The 18025-nt window shown below is 48.3% G+C and overlaps 1 protein-coding gene across 3 annotated transcripts in view; it reads left to right on the top strand.

Moving 5' to 3' along the window:
- FHIP1A (FHF complex subunit HOOK interacting protein 1A) overlaps positions 1 to 18025 on the top strand; it is a 301594-nt gene that overhangs the window by 272959 nt on the left and 10610 nt on the right. For all 3 annotated transcript variants that reach the window (XM_061383995.1, XM_061383994.1, XM_061383993.1), the window contains 2 exons: positions 8716 to 8906; positions 10619 to 11752. In XM_061383995.1, the coding sequence (XP_061239979.1) occupies positions 8716 to 8906; positions 10619 to 11752 (1325 nt within the window). The remainder of the gene's footprint in view (positions 1 to 8715; positions 8907 to 10618; positions 11753 to 18025) is intronic.

Here is an 18025-nt window from a genome sequence, read left to right as displayed (position 1 = left end):
TAGAAAAGACCCTGATGCTGGGCAAGATTGAAGGCAGGAGGAGAAGGGGGCGACAGAGGATGAGATGGTTGGATGGCATCACTGACTCAATGGACATGAGTTTGAGTAAACTCCAGGAGTTGGTGATGGACAGGGAAGCCTGGCGTGCTGCAGTCCATAGGGTTGCAAAGAGTCAGACACGTGAACTGAGTCAAATACATAGAACCTAACCATACAGCTCAGTGATGTACATTCACATTATTGTACAGCCATTGCCACCATCCATCTCCAGAATTGTTCTCACCTCACAAAGAAAACCCCTTCTGTACCCCTTAAATCCTCACTCCCTGCCCCCCACCCCTGCCCCAGCCCATGGCAGCCACTATCCTGCCTTCTATTGCTCTGAATTTGCCTCTTCTAGGTGGACTAGTCCATGTAAGTGGACTCATGTAGTATTTGTCTTTTTGTGCCTGATTTATTTCACTTAGCACAGTGTCTTCAAGAGTCTTTCATGTTGTAGCAGGTGTCAGAATTTCCGTCCTTTTGAAGACCAAATAATACACCATTATTTACACCACATTTGGTTTACTCACTTATCTGTCACTGGACATTTTGGATTGCTTCCCGTTTTAGCTGCAATGAATAACCCTGCTGTGGCCACAGATACACAGATATGTCTCTTCAGAACCCTGCTTTCACTTCTTTTGTGTAGATATCCAGAAGTGAAGTTGCTGGATCATTCTGTGAAAAATTTTTTTTCTACAATAGCTGCACATTTTATAAGTTCACTGACAGTGTACAGGGTTCTGGTTGCTCCACAATCCTTGCCAATACTTATTATTTTCTGTTAAACTAAAAACTTTTTTTTTTTAGAAATTTATGTTTATTTATTTGGCTGCATTGAGTCTTAGCGGTGGCACACAGGCTTCACTGCCCTGCAGCATGTGGGATCTTAGTTCCTTTACCAGGGCTCAAACCCGAGTCCCCTGCCCTGGAAGCAGATTCTCAATGACTGGACCACTGGGGAAGTTCCCTAAAAATGGCATTTTGGCAATCAAGTAAGAATGACAGGCAGGTTTAAAGAACCAGCTAGGGATTTTAGAAGTGGAAACTGTAATTATTAAAATGAAAAACTGAGTGTTTAGTGTAGATAACATTTAAGATACAGGTTAAGAGAGAATTAATGCGATTGAAGAAGTTACTACTAAGTTTGCAGCAGAAAGAGATAAGGAGATTTACAATTCTGAGAACAAGGCTGTGAACAGTGGTGGCTGTAATGATAAGGTGTGTATCCAGTTAGGTCCATCTAGTCAAAGCTAAATCATGTATGGACGTGAGACTTGGACCATAAAGAAAGCTGAGTGCCAAAGAATTGATGCTTTTGAACTGTGGTATTGGAGAAGGCTCTTTGAGAGTCTTGAGCTGCATGAAGATCAAACCAGTTAATCCTAAAGGAAATCAGTCCTGAATTGGAAGAACTGATGCTGAAGCTGAAACTCCAATACTTGGGCCACCTGATGTGAAGAACTGACTCATTGGAAAAGACCCTGATGCTGGGAAAGCTTGAAGGCAGGAGAAGGGGATGACAGAGGATGAGATGGTTGGATGGCATCACTGACTCGATGGACATGAGTTTGAGCAAGCTTAGGGAGTTGGTGATGGACAGGGAGGCCTGGCATGCTGTAGTCCATGGGGTTGCAAAGAGTTGGACACAACTGAGCAACTGAACCGAACTGATCCCTCCTATCTTTGGTTCTGTTTTCCAACGTTTCAGTTACCTATGGTCAACTGTGGTCCAGAAATATTAAGTGGAAACTTCTGGAAATAAACAGTTCATAGGTTTTAAATTGTGTGCTGTTCTGAGTAGCGTGATGGAATCTCAGGCCTCCCCTGCCAGGATCCCCAGTTATCGCCAGAGTCTGCCCCTGATATCCAGCCATCAACATCTTCATGGCTCAGTGATCCAGGGTCACCTTAAGTGCACGTTTGTCCTTTGTATTACGTCAGAAGGTCAGTGGCAGCCTGAGCCTGCGTCCCAAGGCTGACATTATTCACCTCACTTCATGCCATCATGTAGGCGTTTCATGGTCTCAGATCATCACAGGAAGGGAGAGTACAGCACAGTGAGACACTTTGAGAGACAGACTGCATTCACATAACTTCCATTACAGTACATGGTTATAATTGCTGTATTTTATTACTGGATACTCCAAAAATGGATCCGTGAGCTAACGCGTTGTGTACTCTAGGGTGAAAACTGAATAGGCCAGACCATATTATCACTAGATAAATGAGCTGGATGTGATTTTTTCTCATTCTGCAGTACCACTTTGTAAATTAAAATATTGATGTTGTCATGTCTGTCCATTTTCTAACACTAAAACTTTTCTAAAGTTGGGGAAAAACAGCTATTACTGGCTGTTGTTGCTATTCTCTTCCTGAGCCTCATCTATAAACTAAACTTTATCATAGGTTTGTATGTATAGAAAAAAGCACAGTATTTATAAGGCTCAGTACCATCCGCTGTTTTGGGCGTCAGTGGGGGTCTTGGAGTGTATCTCCTGCAGATAAGAGGGGCTTACTGTAATGAGAACAGTGTCTTTTCTGATTGAGAGTCTGTACCAAAAGCAAAGGCAATGAAAAACCCTTGTTTCTCTAGCCCTTTAAACGTTAAGGGACCTACGAGATATATTTATAAGCTGCCCTTTTTTGTTGCTGCTGTAGTCATTTGAATGTGCATGACAAAGTTGTAGATCTGAGAGGCAACAGAGCAGTGATGATTATGTGACTCCTTTTGTGAGGTTATTTGTTACATGATAAAACTACGTCAATTTTTGTTGCAACCCAAGCACTCTTAATTATTGACATTTCAAAGTGATAATCTGTTTGTAACTGATTTTTTTTTTCCTTTAGCAAGATAATCAGAGTAGTAAGTTGGAATAAGGTACCGAGAAAGCAATGGCACCCCACTCCAGTACTCTTGCCTGGAAAATTCCATGGACAGAGGAGCCTGGTGGGCTGCAGTCCATGGGGTCGTGAAGAGTCAGACACCACTGAGCGACTTCACTTTCACTTTTTACGTTCATGCATTGGAGAAGGAAATGGCAAGCCACTCCAGTGTTCTTGCCTGGAGAATCCCAGGGTCGGGAGAGCCTGGTGGGCTGCCGTCTATGGGGTCGCACAGAGTTGGACACGACTGAATCGACTTAGCAGCAGCAGCAGAGAGGCTATTTAGGGGCACAGAAAATGTAAGGGAAATTGTCCACCTCGCAGGATGTGACCTGTGATGGGCCAAAGGCAGGCAGGAACTGCTGACAGGCAGACTGCTGCTGCTAAGTCACTCGAGTCGTGTCTGACTCTGTGCGACCCCATAGACGGCAGCGCACCAGGCTCCCCCGTCCCTGGGATTCTCCAGGCAAGAACACTGGAGTGGCTTGCCATTTCCTTCTCCAATGCATGAAAGGGACAAGTGAAAGTGAAGTCACTCAGTCATGTCTGACTCTTAGCAACCCCATGGACTGCAGCCTACCAGGCTCCTCCATCCATGGGATTTTCCAGGCAAGAGTACTGGAGTGGGGTGCCATTGCCTTCTCCTGACAGGCAGACACTTGACAGATTACATGCCCCCCCGCCCCCACCGTGTTCATGACACTTCCCAGTTTAGGCACCACTGGGTTGCTTAATGCCCTGAATGCCACTTCTGAATACTCTGGTTGGGGTTTTTCTTTCACAAGTGCTGGTCCTTTGTCGGGTTTATGAACTGCATCACCTTCTGTGTTCAGGTAGAAACTATTTTGCTCAAAGAGAAGCTGTCTGTTCACTTCAGGAACATTCCCATCTTCTGTGAGCATTAGGTTTCTGGAGGAGAGGGGAAAAGAAGCCAACTTAGGGTATGGTGAATAGGAGAAATATGGCCAAAACGTCTTTGAAAAACAAAGGAGCTTTTTGAAATTCACTCACGTTGCTTTTAAGATTTTTGCCCGTTGGTGCACACTGAGATTGCTGTCGCCTCCTAAGAAGCATCTTGCTTGCTCCATCATACCTGACTGCTTTGTTTGTTTTTATTGTCAGTGTAGCAGCAGGCACTGTGTATGCTCTGTTATTGATTGGTTGTCACTGAATTGTTTCAGAAGTGATGATGATTTATTTTAACGAGTGATATCCAATAACATAGAACATGGATCCAGGGTTGCAGAGGGCTAGGGAGATAATGAAAAAAGCGAGGACAATGTAGGAAATAGTTTTTTTTCCTGCTGTATTGGGATGGCTTTGAGTAACCTGAGCCTCTAAAGCCATTTGTTAGTTTCCGATTATGTAATATTTACTGCTTCCTGAACTTAAATAAAATCCCACCCCAGGCAAATACCATTGAAATGAAAAGATAGTTTGATGCCAGTCATCTGTACGAAGTTTCCTAGGTGATTCTCCTGCTGTCATCAGCCACTTAATCCCGACGGGCGACGTTTGGGGAACATCTGACTCCTTTCTGTTTCTAGTCTCTGTCTGTAACTGAGGGCAGGTGGTGGTTAGTGTGTGGTCCCCCACGCTTCTCTCTGGGATAGTCCTTCATTATAGAAGCACAGTAGTAGAAGTCCTGCTTTAAATGCAGGGGTGTTATTCATTTGGGTTGACTCTCCAATTTCTAATTGTATAGAACCCTCTCCTTCAACCACTGGGGGACCCCTTTATTTGATTTACTCAGAAGAAAATTCTTAGTTTCTATGGAAAGTGTGTATTTGCAAAGTTGCAAATTCCAAATCACTATTTATTCTAATATAATGCCAAGCTACCCACCGGTGATATTTGATAAATAGCTCTATTAGGTTTGATCCACTGTTCCATTTATTTTTTTTTTAATTCTTCAAATAAAGAGTAGAAATCTATGTATATCAACTTAAGTCATGAAATATGCTTGGTTTGAGCTATAAGTAGTCATCAAGTTCCTGGAGTATATAAAAGCATCAAAGCAGGTTGTTTCTTAAATAATTAATGATGAGAATAAGGATACAATATAAATTCTGTATAATGTGAATTTCCCCGGGCCTCTCTCGCCTGTGACGGCAGAAGAGTTCGCATCGGCAACCACAGGACAGGTTTCCCTGGCTCTTGCCCGCCCCCCTGCCCCTCGTCTAAGACTGTGGCCCCCTGTGAAGCATCAGCTATCAGTTCTGTGGGAGCCCAAGGCTGGGGTCTTACACGGGCTCCCGCACAAATCTGTGCCCCGGTGCAGTTGCCACAGGAGCATCTCTGCTGAGCCCTTGATCGGTGCTGCCTCCCTCGGTCCCTGCCGTGTCCCCGCTCCTGAGAGGGCTCGGGGGTGATGGAGGGCACGAGGGCTGGACCAGCAGGGCCTCCCTGTGCGTCCCTGGGGCCAGAACCGTGCAGGCCAGAGAAGGCTTCTCTCCTGTCATCACTCTTGATCCACAAAGCGTCTCCTCTCACCGAGATCCTCGTGAACAGAGGTCTTTCATTTCCTGCCTATAGGATCTGTTTCCTCTCCAGTGTGTGCCAGTAGGACTCAGGCACACATCCCCAGAGCTGGGCTGAGGATGAGGCTAGACCAGGCCCGTTTCCCACACTGCCTCTCCTGTCTTTGCTGTTTGTTCTTAGACCCTCTGAGTTCCATGAACCTGCACTTGCAAGTAAATACTGCTGCGTCAGATGCGCGGGGCGTGCCTGGATCTCAGTGACGGGGTCTCGGCTCAGGTGTCTGTGTGTGTTGTGTGCATATGAGTGTGGGAGGGGAGACTGCGTCTCCCTTACTTGGCAGTCTAGCTAAGATTTGGGTTGAATGAGGCATAATTTGATTTACTGATTAAAGGTAGTAGCACTAGTGGTAAAGAACCCACCTCCTTTTAGGTACTCCGCCAGTGTAGGAAACATAAGAGACATGGGTTCGATCTCTGGGTCGGGAAGATTCCCTGGAGGAGGGCATGGTAACCCGCTCCAGTATTCTTGCCTGGGGAATCCCATGGACAGAGGAGCCTGGCGACAGTCCATAGGGTCACAAAGAGTCAGACATGACTGAAGCGACTTAGCACAATTTAAGTATTTATTTATATATCTTTATTTGTACTTATGTTACTTATTTGATTGCCTGTGGCATGTGGGATCTAGTTCCCTGACCAAAGGACGAATCCAGGGCCCCTGCATTGGGAACCTGGAGTCTTAGCCACTGGACCACCCGGGAAGTCCTTGATTTATTTTTTGAGAACTGAAGGTTCAGTGGCAAGCTTGTCATTTCATACCATGAACGTTACAAAGACCAACGTGTAACATGCTATGAAGAGAATGAAATCTCTTTTCCTCCTTGACCCAGGCACTTGGAGCAGGTCAGTCATTAATGCAAACATAGGTTTTCCTCTTGTGGATCCGCAGGAGCTGTGGAAGACAGCTCAACGTTTACTGGCCTCGGGACATACCCTGGAAGTTGTACTTTTATCTTTTTCTCTGAATCCTTAATCATGGCTTGTTTTCCTCTGTACCGCCTCTGTCTTGAAAGCTAAATACAGAAACAAAAACATGCAGGTTTATTGAAGATTGCGGTTGTCCGCCTCAGGGCTCAGGGTCTCTGGAATTGGCTCCCGCACAAACGTGGGGCACTTGGCTCTGGCCGTGAGGCTTCCGTCAGGTTTGTTCCATCTTTGTTTAAACAAACAGCGTGCTCTTTCCCCCCGTTAGGAAAGGAGGCCACTGAAACGCTCTTGATTGCAGCCTCGCAGCCTGCCAGTGTGCTCCGAGTGTGTCAGAAGTGACTGCCCACGTGTTCTTGTCTCCAGCTGTGTGATGATCCTGAGATGCTTTGTCACCCACTCCCAAGAGTGTTTGGTGTGAAACGGGGCCCAGTGCTCCATGCTGAGCCCTGGGCAGCTGTGAAGTTGTGGTTCATAAGAAGAAATACATGTTTGGTCTTTGTCCTTTTTCTTCTAAGCCCCTGATACCCGGGGAGAGGAGAAGGTTGAATTAAGTGCCAATGGTCAGTGATTCAAAATTAGCCATGACCACAGTGAAACCTCCATAAAGCCCCACAACTGCTGGCTTTGGAGAGCCTTCCGTTGGTGGAGGTGCTGGGGGAGAGGGGCCGGGAGATGACACAGAACCTCCATAGCCTCTCCCACCGCTGACCCCCTGCATCTCCCCATCAGACTGTTCCTGAGTTACAGCCTTTCCTAAAAACCAGTGACCTAGTAAGTAATGTGTCTCTGAGTTTTTTATTTACAAAACAGAAACAGAATCACAGATTTAGAGAAGAAACTTAGGTGGTGGGGGAATAGTTAGGGAGTTTGGGATGGACAGGTACACACTGCTGTATTTTAAGTGGGTCCATCCTAAAGGAGATCAGGCCTGGGTGTTCATTGGAAGGACTGATGTTGAAGCTGAAACTTCAATATTTTGGCCACCTGATGCGAAGAGCTGACTCATTTGAAAAGACCCTGATGTTGGGAAAGATTGAAGGCAGGAGGATCAGGGGACAACAGAGGATGAGATGGTTGGATGGCATCACCAACTCGATGGACATGGGTTTGGGTGGACTCCTGGGGTTGGTGATGGACAGGGACGCCTGACGTGCTGTGGTTCATGGGGTCGTAAAGAATCGGGCATGACTGAGCGACTGAACTGAACTGAACCAGCCGGGACCTACTGTATAGCACAGGGCACTCTGTTCAGTGTTACGTAGCAGCCTCGATGGGAGGGGAATTGGGGAAGAATGGACACGTGCATATATCTGGCTGAGTCCCTTTGCTGTCCACTGGAAACTGTCACAAGATTGTTAGCTGGCTGTGCTTCAATATAAAATTAATAAGTTAAAAAAAAAGCCTCTGAGTTCTGTGCACTGCTCTAGCAAATTGATCAAACCAAGACGGGGTTGTTGGAACCTCAGAAGCACAGGTGACAGCTTGGACTTGTGACTGGCATCTGAAGTGTGTGTGTGTGTGTGTGTTGCAGAGTCTTGTAGGACCAGACCCTCAGCCCGTGGGCTCCACTGCCGCCTCTGAGTAGACAGTGCCACACTTGAGTTGAACCGAAGGACACCTTCAGCCTGGAGCACTGCTTGCTTGGCGGTGTGGGGACACCACCCACCCTTACAGCCCCTTCGGAACTGGTGCCAGAACACTGTGGCACAAGATAGTCTCATGGCCCCACGGGAGAACAGGAGAGGCTGGCACTCTGCCAGGGTCTTTGCCTTTCTGTGCAAAGACTGTGGTGTCATCCGGCGCCCACTCTGAGCACTGCCCACAGGATCATGAGGCAGAACTCTTGAAGGAGGTGCTGCTTCTGGTAGCACATCATGTTGAGAAGGCAGACGCCAAAACAGTTGTGATTCTGATAGCAGTGCCTTAACAGAGAGCCATGAGCATAGTGGAGGGAGAGGGTGTCTCCACCTTGGAGTGGGAAGCCCGGATGCCTTCCTGGAGAAAGTGACACTGAACTTGGAGTTTGCAGGACGACAAGGCAGGTGTCTGGCAGGGGCAGGGGAAGCATGCTGCAGAGAGATGTTACAGCAGAGGCGAAGGCCCGGGGCGCAGAGGGGCAGCACATCCATTAAGAGAGGGGAAGTTCGGGGATGCTAAACTGTGAGGGTCCTTAGATCTGCTGTCAGAAAAAGGCAGCCCTTGACAGGCTTGAAGCTCAGGAGTGAGCCCAGGGGGCTGGAGTGAAGGTGCAGAAGGGATGAGCCCCCTGATCACGGGAATGGACCTGCAGACACTGAACGCGGCCCTTTTTGTCTTCCAGGTATCTGATCCCTTGCAATCACATGATGCTGAGTCAGAGGTGGGCTGTGAAGGAGAGAGACTGTTACTCTGTGTCTGCGGCCAAGCTGCTCGCCCTGACCCCCGTCTGTTGCTCCAGCGGGATCACCCTGACACTTGGGAACCAGGAGAGGGATTATATTCTCTGGTCACAGTGCAGGCGTGACAGCCCAGGTAGGGTGTTGCCAACCTGCATCCCTGACCCTTTAGCGATAGAAAGTGACAAGAGGCCAGGGGAGGAATTCAGCAGGGCTTTCCGGGCCTCTTGCTGCAGCCCAAGAACAAGAAACAGATGCCCTTGCTTGCTCCCCAAGCCGGGGGCCAAGCTGGTCCCTTAAACGGGGTGAGGGTGGGGTGACCCGATAGTTAGGTCAGAGGGTGGCTTATGTGGGCTGCCGACGCCCCTGGTGGTGCTGTGCCCCAGGACCATGCTCAGTGCCCTGCTTTTGCTTCTGGCGCCGGGGGAGTGGCAGTTCAGTTCAGGCCTTTTTGTGTGGTGTTTTTCATAATTTGCCCCATCTATGCATGCATGAAGTTATTTTTAGTTCCTTATAGCGTCTTTGTATTCTGTTGCTGGAGGGGAGGAGGAGATGCATGTCCAGGTGTAAGCACTGAAGCGTGGGGTCCTGGGTCCCAGCCTGCCAGGCAGCCCTCTCTAGTGATAATCTTTATAAACAAAAGGATACCGGATTCCATCTCTCCCTGGATGTGTGTCTCTCTCGGTAGACAGGGAGTGCGGCAGCGAGTCCCGTTTCTTTTATGACTGACTAGCTAGGGGTCCTTTTCTGCTTCTTACAGCTGTAATAAGTATTCACTGACGTGCCCAGCTCTCACCCCGTCAGTGTCCCCAGACCTCAGTTTTCACTAGGCTTTCTAGCAGCATCCTCAGTGTACAAGTATGAGATGTGTTATATTCACATGTCTTTTTAAACAGCATGGGGCCGGGGGTTGGAGTCAGCTATAGCTAAGGTAGAGTTAGCCCTTATTTTAGATAATGAAGAGGCTGGAACGAAGTAAGGAGAGAGGTTGACGTGAGATGACCTTGACTTGGGGAGGTGGGGAGTAGGATTGTGGCCTGACCTGTGGCTCTGCCACTGGCTCTCAGGTGATCTTTGTCTCTGAGCCTCAGTTTCTTCATCTGTAAATGGAGAAAACAGTGTCTCCACATAGGCCTGTGAGGATTAAATTCGATAGCACCAATAAAGCGCCTGCCGGCTGGTAGATTCTTAAAGAAACAGTAGAATTTGTGTTTGCCCTTGTCTTAGTCCATTTTTTTCCTAAAGGAAATGTAAACTTCAATGCAGATATTTGCATAGCTATTTAAGTTACATGGTTGAGAGCTTTTAACATCAAAGGCAGTCAGTGTATCATTCTCAGGTTAAAGGGGCTATTTTGGTAGTGAATATAAAAATTTATCACAAGACACTACTTGCAACATAAAACTCCCAGTAATTCTCAGGATGGCAGAATGAATTAACAGGCTTTTCAAAAAACCCAGGGTTTTCTAGAGAAAATCTGTTTTCCAAGTTCACGGATTATATAGGCTTTCTACTTTAGAGTCAAAGGAAAATCTTTTTAATTATTACCTGCTCTATGGCAGGTGCCATATTGGAAACATTACTTCACTTAATCCTCCCGACAGCTTGAGAGGTTGCTCACATTTCTCTGAAGGCTGAAACCCAGTAACAGACTTCCGCTGGTGATGGCCAGGTTGGTTTTGTATCCTCTATGAGGGTAGAGTTTCTGGTTTTATTTTTTCTTCCTAAAACTGTAACCGTTTTTTGTTCTTTGAGAATCATGGTCAGAAATCTTTAGAACCACAGTGGCCGGGGGGACAGGGCCCCGCAGGGCCACACCCGTTCTGACTCGTGTGTCTCCCGGGGCAGGGCCCGCAGAGCAGCTGCTCCCCGAGGCCTCCCCGCCGTCGGCCTGCATCGTGGAGTATGGCAAAGCCCTGGACATCAGCTACCTGCAGTACCTCTGGGAGGCCCACTCCAACATCCTCCGCTGCATGCGGGACTGCCGTGTGTGGTCTGCCCTGTACGACGGAGACTCCCCCAACCCCGAGGCATGCTGCCTGGGCCCGCCGGAGGAGAGGGCCCCGGGCGCCACCTCCCCTGTGCTCCGGCTGCCGCAGCAGGTCCCCGGGACGCCCATGCCCCCGCTGGCTCCCGGGAAGGAGAAGAGCCACACGGAGCTGGAGTGGGACGACAGCTACGACACCGGTATCTCCTCGGGGACAGGCGGGGGCTCCCCCGGGCCGTATGAGGATGCCGAGAACGCCAGCCCCCCGGTCCCCGTGGACCCCCCCAAACACATCCAGGAGATGAAGAAGAATGCCATCCTGCTCTTCAAAGGGGCCTACATCGAGGAGTCTGACTTCCAGGACGACGTGATGGTGTACAGGCTGTGTGCTGAGAAGGATGCTGAAGACGTGCATGGTTCACAGGAGCACTCCGCGAGGCCCCCAGCCCAGACCCAGGTCCAGGGTGCCCCCCTGAACAACGGCCCCCTGCCTGGCCCTGAGCCAGAGACGGAGTCGGAGGAGGAAAATGGCAGAGACGATTCGGCCGTGCTTCACGGTGTGTCCAGGGACCCAGCACGAGCCAACGAGCCCGAGGTCACCCCAGAAGCAGCCCCCGAGTCAGCAGCCCCCAGCCCCAAGGCAGAGCCCAGTGCCCAGCCGACAGCGGCGGTCCCCGAGGGTGAAGACTTCATGGCCCAGTACGACCAGATCATTAAAGAGCTGGGTTCCAGCACTGAGGGCCTGATGGAGCAGGATCTCTCCTTACCAGATGCCTTGCTGATCACAAAGGAGCCAGAGGGGGAGAAAGACGAGAGCCAAGGGGGAGAGGAGGAGGAGGGGAAGAAGGACCCAGAGGAGGAGGACGATGACGACTTTGACTCTTTCATAGCTGAGGCTCCCCCCGCAGAGACCCCGCCATCCCCGTTCGGAGCACGAGATGACGCCGCCTTTGCCAGTCACCGTCCTGCAAGGACGCAGAGCACCCCGTTCACAGGTGATGCCCTCAGATTGCTTTGTGGTTTCTGCTTTTGAAAGTACTTGTACATGTTGCGTCAGAGGAGTGAGGTAGGTGCAGGTAAGGAGCATCATCAGTTTACCTACCAGAGGGGTGGAAGGATTTTTGTAAGGAGCAGGGAGGGGTGGTTTCATTTTTATCTTATTTAATCATCTTGCAATGATTGTCTTTTTCCCCGCCCCCCACCCCCCAAGCAAATTAGAGATTATATTTTGCCATTGAGTAACTTCTCTTGAGAGGTCAATAGGACTCACTAAACCACACAAGAAGTCTAGTCTCATTATTTAGTAGCCTCATTTCTTCTTTTTTGGTGTTCAATCACTAAGTTGTCCCTGACTCTTTGTGACCCCATGAATTGTAGCACGCCAGGCCTCCCTGTTCATCACGAACTCCCGGAGTTCACTCAGACTCATGTCCATCGAGTCAGTGATGCCATCCAGCCATCTCATCCTCTTTCGTCCCCTTCTCCTCTTGCCCCCAATCCCTCCCAGCATCAGAGTCTTTTCCAATGAGTCAACTGTTCGCATGAGGTGGCCAAAGTACTGGAGTTTCAGCTTTAGCATCATTCCTTCAAAAGAACATCCAGGACTGATCTCCTTTAGGATGGACTGGTTGGATCTCCTTGCAGTCCAAGGGACTCTCAAGAGTCTTCTCCAACACCACACTTAAAAAGCATTAATTCTTCCCCAATAGGACTCACTAAACCACACAAGAAGTCTAGTCTCATTATTTAATAGCCTCATTTCTTCTTTTTTGGTGTTCAGTCACTAAGTTGTGCCTGACTCTTTGCGACCCCATGGCCTGCAGCACGCCAGGCTTCACTGTCCTTCACAATCTCCTGGAGTTTGCTCACACTCATGTCCATCGAGTCAGTGATGCCATCCAACCATCTCATCCTCTGTTATCCCCTTCTCCTCTAGTCTTAATTTATTTTTCCCCTTAGCATTTTTTTAATATGTATTGTATGTTAATTGTTTTAAAAAACAGTTCCGGTTTCCTCCACTGGCTTGTGTGCTTCAGGAGGGCACAGTTGTTGGCTTGGTCTCTGTGCTGTGTCTGGTCCTGAGCAGTGGACAGAGCATACAGCAGGTGCTCAGAACACCCCTTGAGTCAGTGTGGCTGTGTACAGGCAGCACAGGCCACTGGAGTTAGTCATGCCTTTGCCTGGGAACTCATTTCAGTTAATCACAAAATCTTCATCCAAACATGAGTAGATCCACATAAACGCATCACTCTAATAAAAGAATGGGTGTGTTCCAGTGATACACCCCTAGCAGTGGGTAGAGATCATGGAACGGGCAAAGGGCTAGGCTGGGGTATCACGTAAGTGGCTTGAAGAAAGGAATTATGGTAGAATTATTATTATTAAATTATTAGCCAAGTAAAATTATTACCAAAGTCAGATTTGGCTGCTCACTGGTTGAAAACTAATACTTGAGAGACACGTGTTGGTGGGAAAAGAAAGATGCTTTATTCAGGAGGCGGGCAACCTGGGGAGAAGGTGGACTCATGTCCAAAAGCCACCTTCACACTGCTGATTGGGGGCAGGAGCTTTTCAGGGGAGCTTCGGGTGTGCACAGGTGGAGGGAGGGGACTACCGGCAGAACAGGCGCTGTCGGCTCTAACAGGCTTCTTGGACCTAGTCCCGCAGCAGTCTGACCAGCATCGTCCTGGTTGTTTGCAGTGCAGTTGATCTGCAGTTCCAGGTTGGTTTGTTCCTGTTACTTTGAGGCCAGTTCTCAGAATTGTGGCAGCTTAGGTCATGGCCAGAGTCTGGTCATCATGTGGTTAACTTTTTTGTATCTTGTGGGGGTTTGAAAAACAGCTGCAGAACATCTGCAAAACAGCTCACAGGACTTCGCTTAGAATATTGTCTATAGCCTTTGAAGAGGAACAAAAGGTCCTTGATGTTGTTTAACAGATAAAGTATTATTAGTTTGTCTTGCTTGACTATTTTCCTTTGCTTTTGCAGTTTTCTGATTAATTTTTTTCTTCGGCTAAAGTTTCTCTGCAGATAAGAGGCAGGCAGGAGACATGGGGGAGGTCTGTCCTGGGAAGGCCCCACAGGGTCCTGCTTGTACAGTCTGAACCTGGAAATCATGGCACAGAGGGAACCAGCACAGAGGGAGGTTCCTCAGGCCTGGGGGCGGCTGAGGTGGGACCCTGAGAGGTGTTCAGTTAGAGGAGAGGGTTCTGAAGGAGCCAGCATCCCAGAGGGACAGACCGGCCTTGGAGTCAGGCCTCTGGGGACTCCTGACTCTGGGACTTTCAGCCAAGTGGCCGTGGTGTCCTAACCCTGGGACAACTGAATGTGATCCTGGGGGTGGAGGGTGGGCTGTGTCATTACTGTCGCCACAGGCAGCCCCCAGCAGCCTCAGCTGAGGCTCGTCCTTCCCCGGCCAGGAGGGGACAGCTTGGTGGGGAAGGACCACGCCCCCTTCCCACCTGCTTGGATCACCCAGATTACATGAAGTCACAGAAGCTTCGGGTCCAACCAGGTTGGCTGACATGATCTCAGCACCCTCTTCCACCTCCTCCAACATTTCTTCATCTATTTACTGATGGCTGAAAATTTGTTTAAACAGGGAGAGGGCTTTTAATTCCACAATTAAAAGGCTTGAAGTTCTAGCTGAGATAACATTTCAGTGTAAATGGGTTTTAATTAAAATTCAATCAGTCAATCATAAGTAAAAAGGATTAGGTAATCTGGCTTTTCCCAGTTGATAAGGGAGGGTGGGGAGCATGAGGGCCCTGGCCCACTGAGGGTGAGGCGGATTTTGCTGGGAGGAAGGACAGAGCTAACATCAGCTCTGCCCTCCGGGTACCCCGTCTGCTCTCATTCAGCAGGACTTCCAATTTGCCTGCTATGTTCTCCAGGACAGCAGGACTACCCACTGCTAGTGAAGATTGCTCTTTAGAATACTAGTCTTCTGACAAAGGAGCTTTGTCCCTGGGCTCTAAGTAAATTGAAGAAACAAAGTATTGTTCTGTCCCTGAGTCTTGTCCAACTCTTTGCGACCCCATGGATTGTAACACACCAGGCTCCCCTGTCCTTCCCCATCTCCTGGAGCTTACTCAAACTCATGTCCAGTAAGTCAGTGATGCCAGCCAACCATCTCGTCCTCTGTCATCCCCTTCTCCTCCTGCCTTCAATCTTTCCCAGCATCAGGGTCTTTTCCAGTGAGTGGGCTCTTCGAATCAGGTGGCCAAAGTATTGGAGTTTCAGCTTCAGCATCAGTCCTTCCAGTGAATACTCAGGACTGATTTCCTTTAGGATGGACTGGTTTGATCTCCTTGCAGTCTCAAGAGTCTCTTCCAGCACCATAGTTAGAAAGCATCAATTCTTCAGTGCTCAGCCTTCTTTATGGTCCAACTCTCACATCCATACATGACTACTGGAAAAACCATAGCTTTGACTAGATGGACCTTTGTCGGTAAAGTAGTGTCTCTGCTTTTTAACATACTATCTAGGGCGTCATAGCTTTTCTCCCAAGGAGCAAGCGTCTTGATTTCATGGCTGTAGTCACTCAGTGCAGTGGTTTTGGAGCCAAGAAAATAAAGTCTGTCACTGTTGCCGTTGTTTCTCCATCTATTTCCCATGAAGTGATGGGACCGGATGCCACGATCTTAGTTTTCTGGATGTTGAGTTTTAAGCCAGCTTTTTCACTCTCCTCTTTCACTTTCATCAAGAGGCTTTTTAATTCCTCTTTGCTTTCTGCCCTAAGGGTGGTATCATCTGCGTACCTGATTATTGATATTTCTTTCTCCCGATAATCTTGATTCCAACTTGTGCTTCATTGGGCCTGACATTTCACATGTTGTACTCTGCATGGAAGTTAAACAAGCAGGGTGACACTATACAGCCTTGACATCCTCCTTTCTCAATTTTGAACCAGTCCATTGTTCCACGTCTGGTTCTAACTGTTGCTTTTTGAGCTGCATATAGGTTTCTCAGGAGGCAGGTGAGGTGGTCTGGTAGTCCTATCTCTTTCAGAATTTTCCACAGTTTGTTGTGATCCACATAGTTAGCTTAGGACCAAAAAAAAATCTAATAAATCACATATTAAGTAACATCGATATTTTGAATATGGTACACCTGAAAATCAACAAACCATAATCTGAGATTTGGATACATATAGGTAATTTTAACTAAAACCTCACCTGTTTCCTCCTTTGAACCTTGTACAGCTTCTTTCCTCTCTCCATGTATGTGAACTTTGTCATGTCCAAACTTCTGAGTTTGTTCTGCAACATTTGGTTTAACTTCCCTCTCTCCATGGAGGGCTTCCCTGGTGGCTCAGTGGTAAAGAATCCGCCTGCAGTACGGAGCCGCAGGTGATACGGGTTCAACCCCTGCGTCGGGAAGATCTCCTGGAGGAGGAAACGGCAACTCACTCCAGTATTCTTGCCAGGAGAATCCCATGGGCAGAGGAGACTGGAGAGCTACAGTCCATGGGGTCATAAAAAGTCGGACATGACTGAAGTGACTTACCATGCACTCTCCATGGAATCCTAATTTCTGCAGAAATGAACTTACTACTCAGCTAAATCAAAGCATTCCATTTCATTTATCTAATTTATTCTATTTATTTGTGCATTCAGCAATCTTGTAGTGCTAAGGACTCAGAAGTGAAGGGATTTGTAGACTTTCAGAGGGGACATCAGCGAAGAACTGTGTGCTCTTCGTGAGAAATGTATTATTCGTCATAGTATCCAGATCCTATGGAGGCCCAGTGCGGGGAGTGGGAAAGGCTTCACAGAGCGGGGCCATAGAGAAGAGAAGCTTCTGGGTACAAGCAGCTGAGAACGACAGTCAGGCAGGGGAAACAGAAGGTGAACAAAAGGAGCCTGCCGCCACACGACGGGTGACAAGGCCTGGATCTTGGGAGTAGAGAGGAAGCCACAGGACTGGTGTACGCTGACTCAGGGAGCCCTCAGGCCACGCTGAGGAGTGCGGGCTTGTGCTCCAGGCCCTGAAGATTCCCCGTCAGAGTGGGTGAGTGATGTGATCAGATTCCTGTTTGGAAAGGCCAGAGTTGAAGACTGTGGAGAGAGCACTGGAGTGAGGAGAGGCTGGTGCCAGGAAGATCCAACTAAGAGATTTGTCATTGTATCTGGGTTCAGAATGCAGGAGTAATAGTGTTTTCAGAAGCATTTTCACAGCTGTGGTCACACGATGGGCCGAGGTGCGTACACAGAGATGCTCATTGCAGCGTTACATAGAAGTCATCCAAGCGTCCACCGGTAGGGGACTGTTTTGCTCATGTCACACCCCTGGCAACCGGATGTCTTGTGAATGAACAGGATGGCTCTGTGCATGGTGATACGGCATAGTCTCTGGGGGAGACACTGCAGCGCAAAATACGAGAGGCTGAACAGTGTGTGGACAGTACTGTCATTTTATCATTTGTTTTAAAAAAGCACCAGGAGGTAGACACACACACAGACACACACACACACACACACACACACACACACACACACACACACTCTCGCCCTGGGAAGCAGGACCGTGTGTTGGTTAAGAGTATCGACGCTGGAAACAGATGGCCTGAATGAAAATTGTGACCCCGTTTACTCACTGTGCACGTGACATTCTGCATCGTCTTTGGTGGTGGTGGTTTAGCTGCTAAGTTGTATCCAAGTCTTGCGACCCATGGACTGCAGCCTGGGGATAACTGTTGGGTTGGCCAAAAAGTTCAATTGGGTCACATCTTATGGAAAAACCCAGGTGAACTTTTTTGGCCAACTCAACCATAAACACACTTTGTAGGGTTGTTGTGAATATTTAAGTAAGTCAATACATGAAAAGTGCTTACAACACTGCCTGGCACATAATAAGTGATTCATGTTTTTAATGATAACTCAATTATTATAGTTTATTATATACATGAAACATTGCTGGAAGAATGCACTTGGATCTGTTAACAGGAGTTGCCTCTGGCAGGAGGCCTATTCTTTATTTTATACCCCTGTACTCTTAGAAGAAGAAACATTTTAAATCATTTTAATCTTTATTAAAATAGAAAAACTGTTGTTGAACCCCAGACAAGTGAGGAGACCGACCTCAGGCAGGGGAGGTGGAGGTGACGGTCTGCGTTCGGGAGGTGGTTCCCAGGGGGAGTCGGCGGAGCTGAGGCTCAGAATGATGGTGGCGGCTCTTGGAGTTAGGAAGCACCGGTCAGGGCGGGGGTCACTGAAGCAGGGGAAGAGGGCCTGAGGGGAGAGAAGGGGATGGCATATCATTTGTTG

Source organism: Bos javanicus, chromosome 17 (assembly GCF_032452875.1).
Source record: "Bos javanicus breed banteng chromosome 17, ARS-OSU_banteng_1.0, whole genome shotgun sequence".
Classification (NCBI taxonomy): domain Eukaryota; kingdom Metazoa; phylum Chordata; class Mammalia; order Artiodactyla; family Bovidae; genus Bos; species Bos javanicus.
Note: the sequence above shows the minus strand (reverse complement) of the source record. Positions and strands in the feature narration are given on the sequence as shown.